Here is a 17,486-nt window from a genome sequence, read left to right as displayed (position 1 = left end):
ACTACATTCTGAACTAACTATGAAAACGTAACAAATAAAAAATAAAGAAAAAACTGAAGAGAAAAATTAAGATTGTTCAATTTATTCATTTAGATGCAGAACACACGAGAGAAAAGAATAATATTACAAGATTGCGTTCTAGTGGAACGAGAGACCATTCATACAAATGTGCAAGGAAGCTGTTGGTGGCAACAGTCACAGAATATTTTCAAATCATTTTTGTATATACCATCGATTTTTGTGTTTTTGCTGCGTTCCCGGAAACTCTGCCCGTACACAGGAATAGTGTAGTTTTCCAACTGTGAAAGGATTTTTCAAACGGTTAAACAAACAAAAACTATTTTCTCTTAATCACTACATAGTATAAAACAAAGTCACTGTTTCTGTCCCTATGTCCCTTTTGTACGCTTTTTTTAATGGATAGAGTGATTGAAGAGGAAGGTTTACATGTCTAATAACATAAATTAAATAGTTATGAAATACTGTTGCACCGTGCGAAGCCGGGACGGTTCGCTACTAGTATAAGTATAGATTTAATAAGGCGTTGAGAAAGTATAAATGGCTAATTAAATAGGTATATAGAGTCTTCTTCTCAGTCGGGCACTCTTGACAGAGTGGTCGTGGCTGTTGATGGGCAGGGTTGCGGCGCACTATCGTCGGGAGCCTTTAGGGCCGCTGCACGTCGCACGATGACCCTCCATTTTTGCCGGTTTTCGGCATCGCGAACACATTGTACCGCAGTCGCTTCTGTTGTAGCTTTAATGGTATATAGAGTACTTTTACATAATATTGTTGTATTATATTTGTTAATTAGTGTGTAATATCGGAGGTCACCCCTTTTTATCTGCCTATTGTTTGACATACTTTCTGGAACTATGTTTATTTTAGTTATTCTGTGTAATATTGCGATAACGTTCATTTCACTTAGCGTGTTAGGTGTTACAAAAAACTTAAGTATAATATGTTGTATGGTGTCTAATACTGACGGTTTTATCTTAAAAAAAGGTGTTTGAAAACTCGTTTGACTTTGGATTGGAGTTTACTAGGACCTTCATTAGTTATCTTATGTAACTGCCGGCCGTTACACACAAGTACAAGTAGTTTCAACTTATTTAATATTAGGTAATTAGTTGTCATAAATTATGGCAATACAATTAGCCATTTCATATTAATTGAAGACTTAGCTGTGACCTAGCTATGTTATATTATATGCAAAGGTATGTTCGTTTCACGGAAATTGTATTAAGACATAAAGAATATATAATTGATTCCGCATTTTTTTTTATATAGGTAGCTTACATTAACCCATGTAATTGGTATTTCATTAAAACACAATTTTGGGTTCTACGTAGCATAGATAAAAAAATATCTTAATGAATAATTTAAAGCAAGCAATTCCGAATGTTGCAGAGCTCATTATATCATTATACAATCATGTCAATAAACGAGGGGCAGAATTGCTTAAATATTGTTATTTGCCGCAGAAGAGTCTAACTTGAGTGTAGTGTTCAAAGTAGTGTATCAATAAATTCTAGTGATAATTCAATATGAAACTTTTAATATCGATAATAGTTTGGTGTTGCGTCAAATGTGTGTTTACTTCACAATGCTATTGGAATAATGCGTGCAAATACAAATATTTTTCAAGTAAAACTCCCTACGAAATTATTAGAGGCGATATAAGGGATTCAATCGCAAAACTGCGAGGTAAGTTGGGTTTCATTCTAAGATTGTTCCGGTAATATTTTGCATCCTTTATTTTTCCGGAATATTTCTAAAAGTAGAGGGGTTTCAAATTGTTCTGCCATGAAAACTATATTTTTATATCCTGATATCAATTCAATAGTTGCGATTAGTAAAATTATGTAAGTAGTATTGATCGTTACGTTTGGTGTTATGATTAAACCACTAAATTATGTAATTTAATGCGGAAGATATCTAAGTACACGTATAACCTTGAAGTACATAAGACTTGAGGAGTATTTCTATTTTTATGAAGGTGAATTTGGAACAGTATCTTAAGTTACTATTATCTACTGCACTTTGTTTAGCTCACTAATGTTTGAATTACCTTTTTCTTAATTAGATTTCGGAAATAAACAATGTGAACCCATCAGTATCTGGGTTACTGTAAGACACGGGAAACGAAACCCAAGCACAAAGTTCGCAGAAGATATAAAAGCATTCCTAACATATAGAGACCAGATCGTAGCAAGTTACAAAATGGGAAACAGCACGCTATGTGCGCAAGATATTGAGAATATCAAAAATTGGGAGGTCGACACAGATATGTTTGTAAGACATAACGAAATTGACGCTGAAGGATATCAAGAGCTTGTAAATATTGCTCAACGGTTTAAGGAAGCCTTTCCAGAGCTACTGAATGAAATCCAGAACAAAGATTATGAAATTCTCACAGCATACGGCAGCCGAATGACTGATAGTGCAAAAGCGTTTAATGAGGGTCTCACTACTTATAATTTGACTATCAGTGAGGCTGAAAATAATTACAGCGTTCTTGCAGTAAGTTGGAAGTTTTAGTTTTTAGCTAATTATCCTATCATTTTAAATCAATTAGCGTTGTCTCACATAATTAAATGCTTGTTTTATTTTAGCCGTACGCATCGTGTGGAAGATATCAAATAGACGTCCGGCGTAATCCAAATATTTATGCTGAAGAAGTTGTTTACACGGGAACTGCTGAATATCAGAATGTATGAATGAGACCTTTATTTATTTCCACTTCCAATTCGGAATGTAGTCAGTTTTGTTGATTAATTTTATTGATTTGATGATATCAGTAATTATTTTTGTATTTTTAAGATGAAAGAACGACTCTTAAGGAAATTAGGCCTTGATGTGGATTTAACAAGCAACAACATCACAGCTATATACGACTTGTGCCGCTATAGTTGGGAAGGCATCAACAACAAACCTAGTCCTTGGTGTGCTCTATTCACTGAAGAGGACTTGCAAGTTCTAGAATATATTGGCGACATTAGACATTACTACAGGAATGGGTATGGAGCATCGAAATACACTAAAATACTTGGTCAAATACCATTGTCTGATATGCTAACAAAGTTTGAAGAAGCCAAGAGAGGCAGGGGCAAAACATTAGTGACATACTTCACGCATGCCACAATGTTGGATATGATCTTAGTAGCGCTTAATCTACATAATGACACGAACCCACTCATGGGGACCCATAGAAATATCTATAGAAAATGGAGGAGTACATTTTTATCTCCGTTCGCAAATAACCTGATTGGAGTTTTATACCGGTATGTTATAACCAAGATAATATACATAAGATTGATGTTAGCTAAACGACTCGTGTATTAATTGATTTACGTAGGTACTAGTCTTGGAACCGGATCCACATAATATCCTGTTAGGCTACAATGCATCATGTTTTTGTTCGAATATACATACCTATACAATACGTTAATACGTATCTACCAAAAGTCAGTCAAAACATACTCTTACGTTATCGTCAATTTTGTGCGTATATTCATGTTTTGATGAATCACATACATTGTTAGTTTTTGTTATTTATGAGCCAACAAAAAGGTTAATATTTAACTAATATTGTGTGATTTTAGGTGTAGTTCCTACGGCAGTATTGACTACGATTATAACGTCGCCCTATATTGGAATGAGTTGCCATTACTAGAACTATGCAAGGAAGGAGTCTGTTCGTGGTGGGAGTTCCAGAAATTATTTAAACCATTCTCGAACACAAATGTAGACGTTTGTGAATTTAAATGGACTAGTGTAGATTAATATTAAATTACGATGATAAGAAGATTATGCCCTGTGACAAAGCCCGCCTATTTATTCCGACTATATCTATGTGAAGTTTCAAATAAATGTTTATTTGTTATTATTTTCTATTTTTCGAGTGCCATATTATTTAGGCATTTAAATCGATCTCAGTGGCGTGCACTTGGAGAGGCCTATGTCCAGCAGTGGACTGCGATAGGCTGATGATGATGATGATAATGATATTATTTAGAAATTGGTAAGTGAACCTGTACTCAAACATAGACCCATTTCTTAACAAGGCTTTCTTTGCCTCTTTAAAGGCGATCTAATTATGTACTCCTCAACAACTATAGCAATGATGGTGATGGCTATAGATATTGACAAATATCGAGACATCCTAAGCTCGTGCCAATACTGACCAATTTATAAGACGAACGTATTTAAAATAACTATGTAACAGATCGTAGTGTGAGCCACACTTTTCTAGTATATACTTAGCTAACAAATATAACATTATTAAAATGCCAAATACTAGCATTGTTAGTGCTTCATTAAACCTGACATTGCTGACACGATGCATTCTAAGAAATACATCGAAACCGCACATTTGCTGCGTCTATTCTACAAAATCGTAATACTTAATTCAAGTTTACTTAAGCACTTAGCGCGGGTTCGCCTAACGAATCTCGAGAGCGTGGGGTTGAATACCGCCTCCGTAGATTGAGAACCCCATACGTCAGGTGCATTCTAAACAAACAAAACTGAACGCTATTTACAAATAAATACAGTACAATATCGCTCGCCTCATAAACGTAGACCATCTTCAAAATTTTGGCAAATTAATTTGCTTAACATATTTAAAAAGTTTTGGAAAAGCGTGGATTTATTTACAAACACGGCACGTCTTTTTTAAGCATCGCGATATGATATGGTTTATGGCCTTAATTAAGTTTGGTTGGTTTTAGGGCCCTTTATTAGATCATTCGGAGAGATTTCGTGATGGAAATGACTTCCTTTCATTAAAATTTTATCTAAGCTATTCCGTTCCGATTTATGTAGATTTGTGGAAAACTTTCACCATAAAAGTCTGTTTCTATATTAATGTGATTTTAGGCATTGAAGTGTTAATTTCCGAATTCAAACTCGTGCCTACGAGTAGAAACTATAACATTAGGAAATGTAATTCATTAGTCAATTGTAACCAGTTGGTAACACGTTTTATAATAATATGGTGATAAAAATAAACATAGGCAAAAGTCTTTTCTTACTTCATACTGTAAAAGACCACATTTTTGAGGTATACGGCTTTCTCGTCATGATGAATTTCCAAAGTAAACAGGAAAGAGTATATATTATATAGACCTCTGATTAAAATAAAATAATTAGCGTAAAATCGTTATGCCTGCCATAGGTCCACCATAGGTACCTACCTAAATTACTTAATTACGTAATTTTAGACAACTTACAAAAAGGTAAGTTACGTAGAAGGGGATAAGGCTACGTAGATGGTGACTTAAATAAATAAAAAAAAATGTGCACGTTGCATTTTAACAGTTATTCACATCCGAGCTCATTCCTCAAAATATTGCTACATTTACCAAATAACATATGATTTCAATAAAATTCAAAGGTCACTAGTTCTGTTGACCTTATAAAAAACTTCATATTTATTCTGTTTACTGTATACACATATATTATAATCGAACAAGGTTGATTTTATCAATAATCTTTTTTATTTTTGCGAATTTTATGTTTTTGGTTTTGTGAAGGAATATAAAAAATATATGATTTGTCCTTTGTACGAACTTAGTTGTCTATTTTCTAAATCAATTCGTTATGCAGTCATCCATAACAAAACAAAAGAAACGACAAAGCAACAATAAAGTTCAATAGATTTTGGAATTATTATTTAAGAGCATTCCTACAAGTTCATTTTAATAACTCGTTTTGTAAAAACTTTTTAGATTCACATAACACTCTAGACTGTAATAAAAAGGTTATTCTCTCGGAGAGTCCATAAAAAAAGAGATACAATAATATTAATGATTTTAGAGTTCAGTATAGATGTGTTGAAAAAAAAAAAATTACCATGAGTTACTTTTGTGTTTCAGTCTGACGCTATGATAATATATGGTACGATATAACTTTAAAGCATGGGTCTAAAGAATATTGAAAACAATAATAACTGGGATTGTAAAGATGTTTTACTATTAACATAGCTAGCACTATAATCAATTTTCTTAGCGGTCAGTTAACATTGAAACCTGAAATTGAACACTAGCAATACGTCAAACCATTACTTACTGTTGCTTTGATTGTTTGTTTCATTTTAAGGATAAAAACATTTAACACATAATGATTATACCTACTATTTCTTTAAGTTAATTTTTTGCACATACAAAATAATAACAAAAATTTATTATTTATTTATCGATCGGCAAACCCATTTATAGTGAAGCAGAAGTGGCTTTCGCCGGTCCATTCATAGGGAGACCCCTTCCACGGGTTCTTGAAAGATTCTCAAGTGAAGTGCTGTGTTGGCAACTTTGCGTCTGCTATCAACTTCATTAGTCCGTATACTGTCCTTTATAAAACATGGATAATTCAATACATGTTTATTTAGAAATTCATAGTACCTAACAGAAAACACCTTAAGAAATTCCCTCCTTGTATTGTAGGAGTGGTTTTTCCGCGGTTTTGCCCGCGTCGCCTTGGAACTACTGCCCGCACCTGCCTAAGATACTTGGGACTAGTGTAGCTATCCAACAGTGAAAGAATTTTTCAAATCGGTTCGATAGTTTCGGAGCCATTAGCGTACAAACAAACATTACAATGTTTTCTATTTATTATATTAGTATATATAGATGAATTGATTTTTAATAGTAGGTATAGATAGAAGATTGCAAAGATAAAGTCGTAAAGTAAGAGCAATCTATCTCAGAGAAACAGAGTCCGCATAGTGTCCATGCATCAAGCAGTAATTGTTCTCCACTTTAAAAGACATTCGTTTATTAAGTGGGCATCCTTTCCCTCACATTAGATCGGGCGCCTTTTGTTCAACGTATGTGGGAGAGAGTTTTATTTTCAATGTTTCAATGTGATCGTATATGAAACTGTTTCTTACCTAAAAACGAACACAACTTCAAATATAGGAACTATTTAAATATAAGTACCTGTAGACCCTTGCGATCATTTTAATCCGAAAGGATCAGGGAACTGCATAATGAACCCGGATAAAAATATCTTATGTTATTCGGATAGCGTTTGAATTGTCTGCCCAATTCGAGAAAAATCATCAAGCCCTACCGTAACAGACAGTCGTTTGTACTTACGAAAAAACCTTTTGACTTTGAACATTAGAGGTCTTTTCATAAAAGGTCCCATTGTTCATCATCAACGGTTATTATGTCTCAAAGTATTGTAAACACAACGTTCAAAACTCCTGTTATTTGGACCTTAAACATTTGTGGGAACTTCGGGAACCTAAACCAATGTACTATAACGACCCATTAAAGAGTTTTGGGTGGTGCTGTGGTCGAAATAGGCGTCAACAACATATACACACGTATACATACGTATATGTTGTTGAAGAAGCCTTTATCTCAACGTTTGGACGGTGTCCAAGAGAGGCACGTGATAGGACATGGATTGTGCGCACACAAGCATGGACACATCGGGGAAATGTCACGTCTCCCATAGATAATGACCTTGAGCTTCAAGACAGTGCAATCCTCTCCAATTTCGCGGGAGTTAAAAACCATGAATCACAAAACTTTGCATCAATTTTATTTCTCACGGGATAACAGTATTTCCCCAATATTTAATGGATGTAATTAGGTATACATATATAGACCTTCCTCTTTAATCTATTAAAAAGACCGCATTAAAATCGATAGCATAGTTTTGAAGATTTAAGCATTTCATCGACTGTCTAAGATCTAAATCACAGCTGAGAGCAACGGCCTAACGTGCTCTGCCATATGGATAATATATGTATGGATGTATAACTAAGTAGCACTCAGTTCTTGGGACAATCCCCTGTCAGTGAACTTCGATTCAAACCGTTGTTGCATGATTTATTAACATTCAAACTTGTCCACAATATTTATCAAGATCCCAAATCAACTTTAACTCACAAACAAAAACACGAATCATTTAAAGATCCTTTTTTCTTGAAAGACAACATTAATCATAAGGTGGGTATCCTCTGCGATATTTTCATTAATTTTATCTATAGTCATCATCATCTCTCTAGCCTTTTCCCAAGTATGTTGGGATCAACTACCAGTCTAATCGGATGCAGCTGAGTACCAGTGTTTTAACAAGGAGTTACTGCCTATCTGACCTTCTTAACCCAGTCTCTAGTTAGCTCATTGTATGTAGTCATACTTGTATTTTAACAATGACTGCATTAAGTTTCAATATCTGGCAGCGGGCTATTGGTGCTACCGGGCACGATTCCAACTGCAGCTACGGTGAATTTTCTAATAGATATCCCATATTAAACGTGACCTGCAGATCGAGATCCATAACCCAAAGATATTACGAAGAAAACATGCTTCAAACAAATTCTACTTAATATTTAAAAGCGAAGGTTTGTAAATATAGAACCTATCGAAAGGAGTTTCATGAAAGTCGGCAGTAACACAGCATGTATATCAGAATAATGTATAGGCTAGTTTTAATGGGATATAGTTCCCACGGAAACAGTGAAATTGCTGGCAAAAGCTAGTTTTATGTCATATTTACTAAACTCGTTTTGGCTAATGTTTTATCTACTTCGTAAAGAATACATTCAGGTGTATAAGCTTTTTGCTCACTCCGATTTAAAAACTTATCATGCGACCTTCACATAAAAAACAGAGGTCACTGGTATCTTGAATTATAAGTCTATACAACATGTAACTTAATTAACGCACATCCTGAAATTAGTTTGTTCAGAATCGTTTACTGAATCGATTTATATCATTTTTAATATAGGTAATTTTTTATCCCAAAAATAATTAAAACTACGGAAATTATTGTCATATCAACCCTGTACAGTCAAAACAAATTCAAATAGACCGTAACTCATAGTAATAAGACGTGCATTGTCGGCTTTTTCCGTAGTTTCGTTATGTTGTGTCGAGTCGAGCGGCACGCGGTGCAATATTTGCGTGCGTAGTAGTATGGCCAAAAAGTTCTCCAAGAATTGGTATAACTAATTTAGTAAATAACAATGCATATACATGTTAAATTAAAAATTCAGTGTATGTATTATGATTATAACATAATATTCTAATTAGGGTGTTTGAGGGTTTGCGTTAATTACGTTACATGTTGTATATATTTTGTGTTTTAATATATCAAAACAGACTAGTTTCCGAGAAATGTTTGGTTTACTAGATTTGCATTCATATTCGTTTCATCCTTACTAATATTAAATGCGAAGGTAACACTGTCTGGCGCTGTAACGTGATATAACTGAACAGATCTAAATGAAATTTGCCACACAGATAGCCCAGAGCCTCAGGAAGGACATAGACTAGCTTTTTCCCGGTTGCGGGAAGTGCTCCTCCCAGAATATGGGGAAACCTACGAATACCGCTGGTAATAATTAAAAACTTCGTCTGCAATGCGTTTCTTGTAAACAGGAGTAAGTATGTGGGAACTAGCAAAAAATTATGACAATATTTAAAATTGAAATTCAACCATAAGTCACAAGTTCAATAATGGTCTCTGCACACAGCGGGCGCGGCGCGGCGGGACGGGACGGCGACGCGACACTGAGCAGTTGTAATGTACTAGATATTACGGATGACATCACACAGAGCCGTCCCGCTCGGCGCGACGCGACGCGACGATCTAGTACATTGTGTCGCGTCGCCGTCCCGTCCCGCCGCGCCGCGCCCGCTGTGTGCAGAGACCTTAAACTGAACATAACCTTGTTCAATGTCGAAAGATTCGTTTAATTGGAACCTATAAAATTATAATACCTAGACTTTTATTACATGTCGTAAAATTTTAATCGGACACTAGCTATATTTTAGAATTACGTAAGTTTCTTTTGTTATTTGTCTTTGGGTATGAATAAAATAAAATAAAAAGTGCATTGTATTCTTTGTTTATACGAAAAGTAAGTGCATTTTAGTACATTACAATGCAGGTGAGTATACTAATAAGTAGTGGTAGTAGTTGCTCTTTTCTAACTGACTTCAAAACAATAAAGTCGACAGATGCTGTGATAATCACTAAATAGCTCCGCAAGAGCACATTTAGGTACACATAATCACATCCGCAAAATATATACTTGACATTTAAAATATTCCTAGCAACAGATTATACGAAATAAATCACATAACCGGCTGAATGCAGCAATTTTCTTTGAACTCTCGAAGCAAAATGAAAGCAATATGTTACAAAGTATAAAGTTAAGCGCATAGCTCGCGGATGATTGAACAAGAAGTTAAATCGCATACGATAACCGAGTGATGGCTACAAATCCTATAACGTTCTTCAAACTGACGTGAAAGTATGCAATATCTACCTACGCATTCTTTCAAAAATAAAACTTGAAAAATCCTCACAATATGATATTACGATCAATTATTTTCTATCAATGCATTTCAACTCCCGAATTGGTATCCTACGATGTCTGACAATAAGGGTCGGATTATCGAATTGAGAGCCTCACTCAAAGCAGGCCTTTCCACTTGACGAATTAGCTTTGCCTTTTTGCTTCTCATGGGTAATTCCAATTTTGAATATACTCACAAAATATGAACCTATAGAATGAAGTCTTTAGACGTGTGATACTTTCAGAAAGAAGTCTGAAGACTCTAAAGACGTAATACCTACTATTTGAAACTTCTGTTTACCTCTTGACCAAAGTATCGAACTGCACCGTTCCGTAAAAGTTTGAATTTGTCGCCACCCGCCACTGAAATGACTTGCTACCTCCATTTTGTCCTTCAAAGTCGAACTACCTAAAAATAATGTTGAGCCTACCTTTAATTTAAGAGCATACACGAACTGTTGTTTCATTTATTTTTAAGATTGTCTGTATGTGTTTTAGTTGGTAAGCCTAAATAAATAAATAAATAAGTAGTTCTGTTTAAAATTTAAAAGAACTTCGGAGTTGACCTTATGAACGATCGACCTGTGCGGATGTCACTACTCTTATTAATTCAGTTTGAAATACGTATAATACTTATTAAATGAGTGTTATATAGAACTTATTTAGAACAATAGACACTACATCTTCTGGTAGGTGACTATACGTTAATAGTTATGTACTTACCTACGTATAGAGGGAGTCTAGACAACCGTGATATATGGAGTGCTACGGCTCTTCCTGGAAATGCGAGTAAAGCTGTATAGAATATTCGCCAAACTCGCAGTAATTTAAACTAACGTATGTCCTGTACATATATCAAGTTGTAATGTCGGGTGGAGAAGAAACGAAGTTGTGAAATATTGTCACTATAAATACAATATAATACTATAAATACAAATGCAGTCTGGTATATTATTTTGGTATCATTCATACTAAGGTAACTTTCTAAACTTTTTGGAGTATGTAAAAGTGCTTTGTGTTAAGTCCACAGATAACGAAGGAACGTATCTGTAATCTGAATAAATATATAGGTACTGACATAGCACAAATAATAATCCTATGCACATATTCAGTACAAAGTGAATATTTAAATATTGTAACAAAAGGCGTACGTTCCTCTAATACATTTGGCCATTAGCATCGGGCATTGATTAACAAACAAACCGAAAGATGCATGAGGCTTGGATACAATTTACATTAACATGAAGAATTACTTAGCATAACACGAACTCATATTTTTTGTTTGTCGTTGATGATAATGCTTTATCATATCGAACAATGACGTTTGCGGTAAAAAATATGCGATCACATCATGCATCACATGTTGACACCTATACGAGTTACAAACAACTGAATATAAAGTTCGCCCAACTTTATGGAGCGAATCCGGGGTGTCACACAAAATGAGATAAAAAAGAATAATGCCGAGAAATGCCGGTTTCCGCATAGAATGCACGGTGTAAACTTAGTTCCGAACTTAGTGATAAAACGTAATAATACCCGCGCGTGACATATTTCAACTTAGAAGTCCAATTGTCAGAAGATAAAAGTTTTCTTAGCGTTGTTTCAGCGTTTTTCACGAAATAAAAATGGCGAGGAACTTTATGTGAGCTTTGAGGATGAAACTGTGTTTATTTCTAATGCCGTCCTATTTGCAGTGTTGCGAGTATGTATAAATAGCAACGTGATATGTATCTATATGTATGGCGGAGCTTGAGTGACATTTCACTGATTAGCCGGCTTCCCTTGTCACGCAATCACTAAGTGAAGGCTGGTTGACAAAAACAGAGCGGTAGGTAATTTATGAAATTGGGTTTTTCACGCACGGTTTTGTGGGCGTCGGCCATCATAAGATTATTTTTACAACTCTCGTAGCTTAGATAAAAATAAATTCAGTTTAGACGGATCTGATACCAATGAAATAACCATGGATAAACCAGCATTTGTTATAAGTTGGCCAATTCAGTGTTGTTCTTTACCTGTGAACAAAATTGAAGTAAGCGTAATTTTTACCTACATTATTCTAACACCAAACAATACCTAAAATAATTCAATGGACGAGGTGACAGTTAACATGAAAGTCGTCGATAGAAACAACTATAAAATAAATATATTGAATGTAAGTTCGTTTTATTTGTCTATAATTTTTACAAAACATGAAAATAAATCAAAAGATAAATGAAAAGTAGTACATTGCTTTTTTCATATGTTATTTCATAATGTTGAGTCGCATGTATGTAGGTATTTATTTTTTATACGAAAAATAATAACTCGTCTAGTTGACTTTTGTAAAGCACAAAAAGTAGAACACAGTATCAAATTGTGTTCTAGTTCCCACATTCCTATCATATATTTAATAGGTATTTGTTTCTACTTTATAGATTTTAACAAAACCTGATTGATTGACCTTACTTTGAACAGTGACCTCACTCTGTCCCTGTCGAATGATTTTTCAAAACTTGCTCTGTTTGTTTATTTTTTTAATAAGATTTTAATAATGAATATACCTTTTTTGGGTAGGTACATTGATCAGGTATGCGACTGACTTATTTCTTTTTTATCTTACCTTATTGATGTTTTTAAATCGATATAGGATTATGTAAGAGCTATGTTTACTTTATTTTTTCTTGCACCTGTAAAGTAAGTTATACAGACACAGACGTTTCTTACTATTGTAGACGTGGGGTATGTATAAGGATACTTGTGTGTGCGTGAATGTCTTTAAAAACCCACCGGATTAAAGAAGATTTTGTATTTTTCCATACAATTCAAAGTCATCGCTTTTCTTATTGTCTTATCATCGCTGTTTTCAAATATTAACAGTATTGAATTAAAGGTTGAGGTTCAAAGGTGTCTGTTGATTTGTAGGTCCAGAAATGAGGATTGCGGGAAACAATATAAAGTGAAGGAAAATTAGGCTTATTTAAAGGGGTCAAACTCAATTGTTTCATTCTACGTTTCAATTTATTTTAGGTCTCAGAACTTATTGTAGCTTATTTATTTTAATTAATGAAAATATTTGTTTAATTATAATAATATATGATTCAATTTTGATTTTGAAATAAATAAGTTACAATATTTCTTGTTAACATTCCGCAAAACATTGGTCGCGTCACATTCCTTTCGTAATGAAAATGTCAAAGTGATTTATATAGGAGTCCTATGCCTAGCCTACAATATCTTTGATTTATCCATACATTAGCGCAGAAACCTACTTAACCACTGCGCCGCTCGTTCAGATAGATTAATAGGCCGACACCGTGCCCTCATTCTTTTACACCAATTTAGGAAGGACATGAGGATACGATAATCTTGAAACTAAGGAAGAAAAAATACAGAGAATATAACAAAATAAAAATTAAATAATTATTAATAAATTGTTAAATTGATAATTATCAATTTAGGTTAAATTGGTAAGAGGATAGTACAGCATGTAGATACGTAACTAAATAACTTACCGAAAGATAAAAAACTATTCACCTTTGGTCTCCAATAAAAGCGCTATGCAAAGATTATTATTATTTACCTTCATTTCAGTTACATGTGTTTGTATGAACTTGATGAAAGTCTTCATAAGTGGCCTTATTTTCTATGTTATCAAATTAAGCTTGTTTGTCGTATTATCCTGCTAACTGTTATTTTTTTATGAAAACTGAAGCTAGTCTTATAAGTACACGAAGTTAAATGAGAGCCAGAAATTGTGACAAGAACTTTACTGCGTTTGCCTGACGTTTAATCTCTTTGTCCAATTTCAAACTATGTTTAACGGGTGGTTGCATCAAAATTGGTATTATCTGGCTTTGTGCTTTCAAGTTTTTCCTTGTGCACTAGGAAGTGTGTAAAATTGGTCATTCTAAAGCGAACTATCTGAAGTAATTTATTGGGATTTACTATACTAGATATCCTAAATATAGCATCGCACTTTAATCTACGTAGGTAGATAAATCTAAGCAGAATTAAAATGCAGACTTAAGAAAATTATTTTTATTTATTTCTTACCAGGTCATATTTTTTCAAATCGGTGCAATCGTCCCTGCAAGGTTACCTGGAACCAGCTGAGAGGCACTACTGATAAAAGAAATCCATTTACAAAGTCTGTTCTATTCTAATATGTATAAAATGATTTACTGTACAAATACAAATAGAGTACGAACCACACTAAGACTTGTAGATACCAATACAGTGCCGTGGAAGTTCCGAGAGCCAAACAATGGTTTCGATTTCGCTGGCCGGAATACTTCTGCAAAAGTCGTAATGCTTCCGATACTTCACATCGTGTTGTTTTTAACGTGAGAACACATTTAACAGATATTCATTATTCCTTATATGTTCCGTTTTATTTTGGCTATCTTTGAGTAGACTATTTAAATATTCATGACTGTGGTACATGAATAATAATCTTACACTAATTTAAAAAGGTGTAAAACTTATTACCAGGATGATTGTGTACGAGCCCGTCAGGCGGAATTGTCAACTACTCGAAAACCACAAGAACCAACCCACATATTTGTAACATCTAATTAGGTATGTAACTACCTACATTCTGACCAAAAAAATAATGTGTGTCTGATTTTATGAAGTTTTGTTTTTTTCGGTCAAGGCTGGGAAAGCAGGGTTACAAGGACAGCTTTGGTTTGTCCCGTAAATTGTTAATTACAAATTGAAGGCGACAATTTACATCGCCGTCTATTTTCCCATTAGCAAGTCTGTTAACGAAGCTGTTAAGGCTGTTAAAATATGTTGGTAATGCAAGCTCGACAAGTCGGAACTATGAGGAAGCTTAAGCGCTCTGGAACGCTTGTCACACCTCGGGTTATGCACCCCACACACTCCGCATACAAAGGCATTAGGTAACCCAGTAACGTGAGTAGTTAGGTATCTACGTACCTTCTTGCATTCCAAGACAATAAAATCTTAAGCTTATTAGCATACTGAAGTAAGTATATCAACTTATTTTATTAAAATACCTAGGAAGAAAGAATTTTGTAAGTAGACAATGTTTGTTCTGGTTTCTGTAGAAAATCATGTTTAATGTTTGAGTCGTTTTTTAACATTTAATGGTCTTGCTACAAAAAGTTAAAAGTTTCTACATACAAAATTATCTAAAATACGCGTCGAACGTCTGTTTAATTTTTTGTAGAAGAACTATGAATTAAAAAGGTTTTATTTCATTACCTTCTGTTCACTGACACACGCCCGCCCCCAATTAATAAAATTAAAGTCTTTCTATTCTTTTAACACCTACTACCTACTTTACTATAATATGTATAACATGTTTAAGGGTCAATTCCCACTGAAAGAGCAGCGGCCGGCAGCGGCCGGCAGCGGCCGTAATTGCAAGGGATTGAGCGCGAGCGCGGCGGGCCGCGCGGCGCCGCACAGTAGATCGACGCCATACAAGCGTTGGGACATAGGATATTTAAATATCCAAATGTCAATTTTTGAAAAACGAGTTATGCCATCGTATTTGTCTTCTTATTAGCTGTTAAAAATGTTACTAGCATTTTCTGATTGGACTCTTACATCGAGAGCTATAGCGCAAAATGTGATTTAAATGTATGGGAAGTGACTTAAAAACTGATGTATCTCGAGATTCCCTTCGCCTTTCGACTTGATTTTTGTATATGGTAATAAGACATATATTTGGCACATTTTCTTCAAACAAACATGGTGCGATAAATGTGCCCGTTTTAAGATACAAGTATAGACCGATTTTTGCAATATCATCTACATATTTATTTATAAGTTTCACATATTTTATCTCTGAATCTCACTTCAGTGGTGACTCACTGATATGGTCAGGCCATAACTCATTGGTGCACCGATAATATAATCTCTGGAAATAATTATATACTACTAATGAGATAATTTGTTAATTTTTGGTAATTTGTTATTACCTAAATTTTAATGAGGTGATTAGCTATTTTTTTGGAAAATTAGCTAATTACTTATAAAAGACCTTTTTATTGTTTACAATAAGAACTCGAATCGATTTTTAACATACCTACCCTCATAAGTGCCAATTTTGGAAACCATATAAATAGTATATAATTATTTCCAGAGATTATATTATCGGTGCACCAATGAGTTATGGCCTGACCATATCAGTGAGTCACCACTGAAGTGAGATTCAGAGATAAAATATGTGAAACTTATAAATAAATATGTAGATGATATTGCAAAAATCGGTCTATACTTGTATCTTAAAACGGGCACATTTATCGCACCATGTTTGTTTGAAGAAAATGTGCCAAATATATGTCTTATTACCATATAAAAAAATCAAGTCGAAAGGCGAAGGGAATCTCGAGATACATCAGTTTTTAAGTCACTTCCCATACATTTAAATCACATTTTGCGCTATAGCTCTCGATGTAAGAGTCCAATCAGAAAATGCTAGTAACATTTTTAACAGCTAATAAGAAGACAAATACGATGGCATAACTCGTTTTTCAAAAATTGACATTTGGATATTTAAATATCCTATGTCCCAACGCTTGTATGGCGTCGATCTACTGTGCGCCGCGCGGCGCCGCACCTCGCCGCGCTCTTACATTTTCCGTGCTCTTACGGCCGCTGCCGACCGCTGCTCTTTCAGTGGGAATTGACCCTAAGAAGGTACTTGGTGATAACTATGGAGACTTCGTTTTGATACATGAAAGTTTATTTTCATGTTGACTTTTGTCAATACCTTTCAATCACCATACTCACTATACCCTAGTTCTCAACTTTATCTATTAAGGCGGTCTAAGATACAATTTAAAACATATCCCTTCTCATTCGTAGATTTGTCCCAAAATCAATAGCTATTTGGTACAACCGATAAATCTGAATATAAAATCGCATAACACGGTCATTAATTTGATTGATAATCTGACCAAAAAGCAATTAAATTCGATCTATCAGTTTTATGGTTAGGATAATGCAGATCTTGTGAAATAAAATGGAAGAGCGTAGCATTCATTCTTTTATGCTTATAAATTAACTCTAATTTATGAACAATAAGAAAATCAAAATAGATTTAGAAAATACGATTAGATAACTGTTCCAGGCAGAAACTCCCCTCCACCTAACTCTCTACTCACTCATACCTGTAGCTCATATTTTAAAACAAGCTCTTATT

The 17,486-nt window shown here is 34.4% G+C and overlaps 1 protein-coding gene across 1 annotated transcript; it reads left to right on the top strand.

Annotated features, from left to right (window-relative positions):
- The first annotated feature begins 1,515 nt into the window (after window positions 1–1,515).
- On the top strand, window positions 1,516–3,889 carry LOC124630455 (multiple inositol polyphosphate phosphatase 1-like). Its single transcript, XM_047164366.1, has 5 exons — window positions 1,516–1,707; window positions 2,087–2,523; window positions 2,616–2,714; window positions 2,824–3,284; window positions 3,606–3,889. Exons 1-5 carry the CDS (start codon window positions 1,548–1,550, stop codon window positions 3,784–3,786), a joined length of 1,338 nt encoding a protein of 445 aa, XP_047020322.1. The 5' UTR covers window positions 1,516–1,547; the 3' UTR covers window positions 3,787–3,889.
- Window positions 3,890–17,486: the final 13,597 nt, after the last annotated feature.

Source organism: Helicoverpa zea, chromosome 5, assembly GCF_022581195.2.
Source record: "Helicoverpa zea isolate HzStark_Cry1AcR chromosome 5, ilHelZeax1.1, whole genome shotgun sequence".
Classification (NCBI taxonomy): domain Eukaryota; kingdom Metazoa; phylum Arthropoda; class Insecta; order Lepidoptera; family Noctuidae; genus Helicoverpa; species Helicoverpa zea.
This window is presented reverse-complemented; position numbering and strand designations above follow the sequence as displayed.

Coding starts and splice junctions, on each gene's coding strand:
- LOC124630455 (XM_047164366.1), top strand. CDS start 1,548: ATGAAACTTTTAATATCGATAATAGTTTGGTGTTGCGTCAAATGTGTG. Junction 2,524..2,615: donor ATAATTACAGCGTTCTTGCA/GTAAGTTGGAAG, acceptor GTTTTATTTTAG/CCGTACGCATCGTGTGGAAG. Junction 2,715..2,823: donor GAACTGCTGAATATCAGAAT/GTATGAATGAGA, acceptor TGTATTTTTAAG/ATGAAAGAACGACTCTTAAG.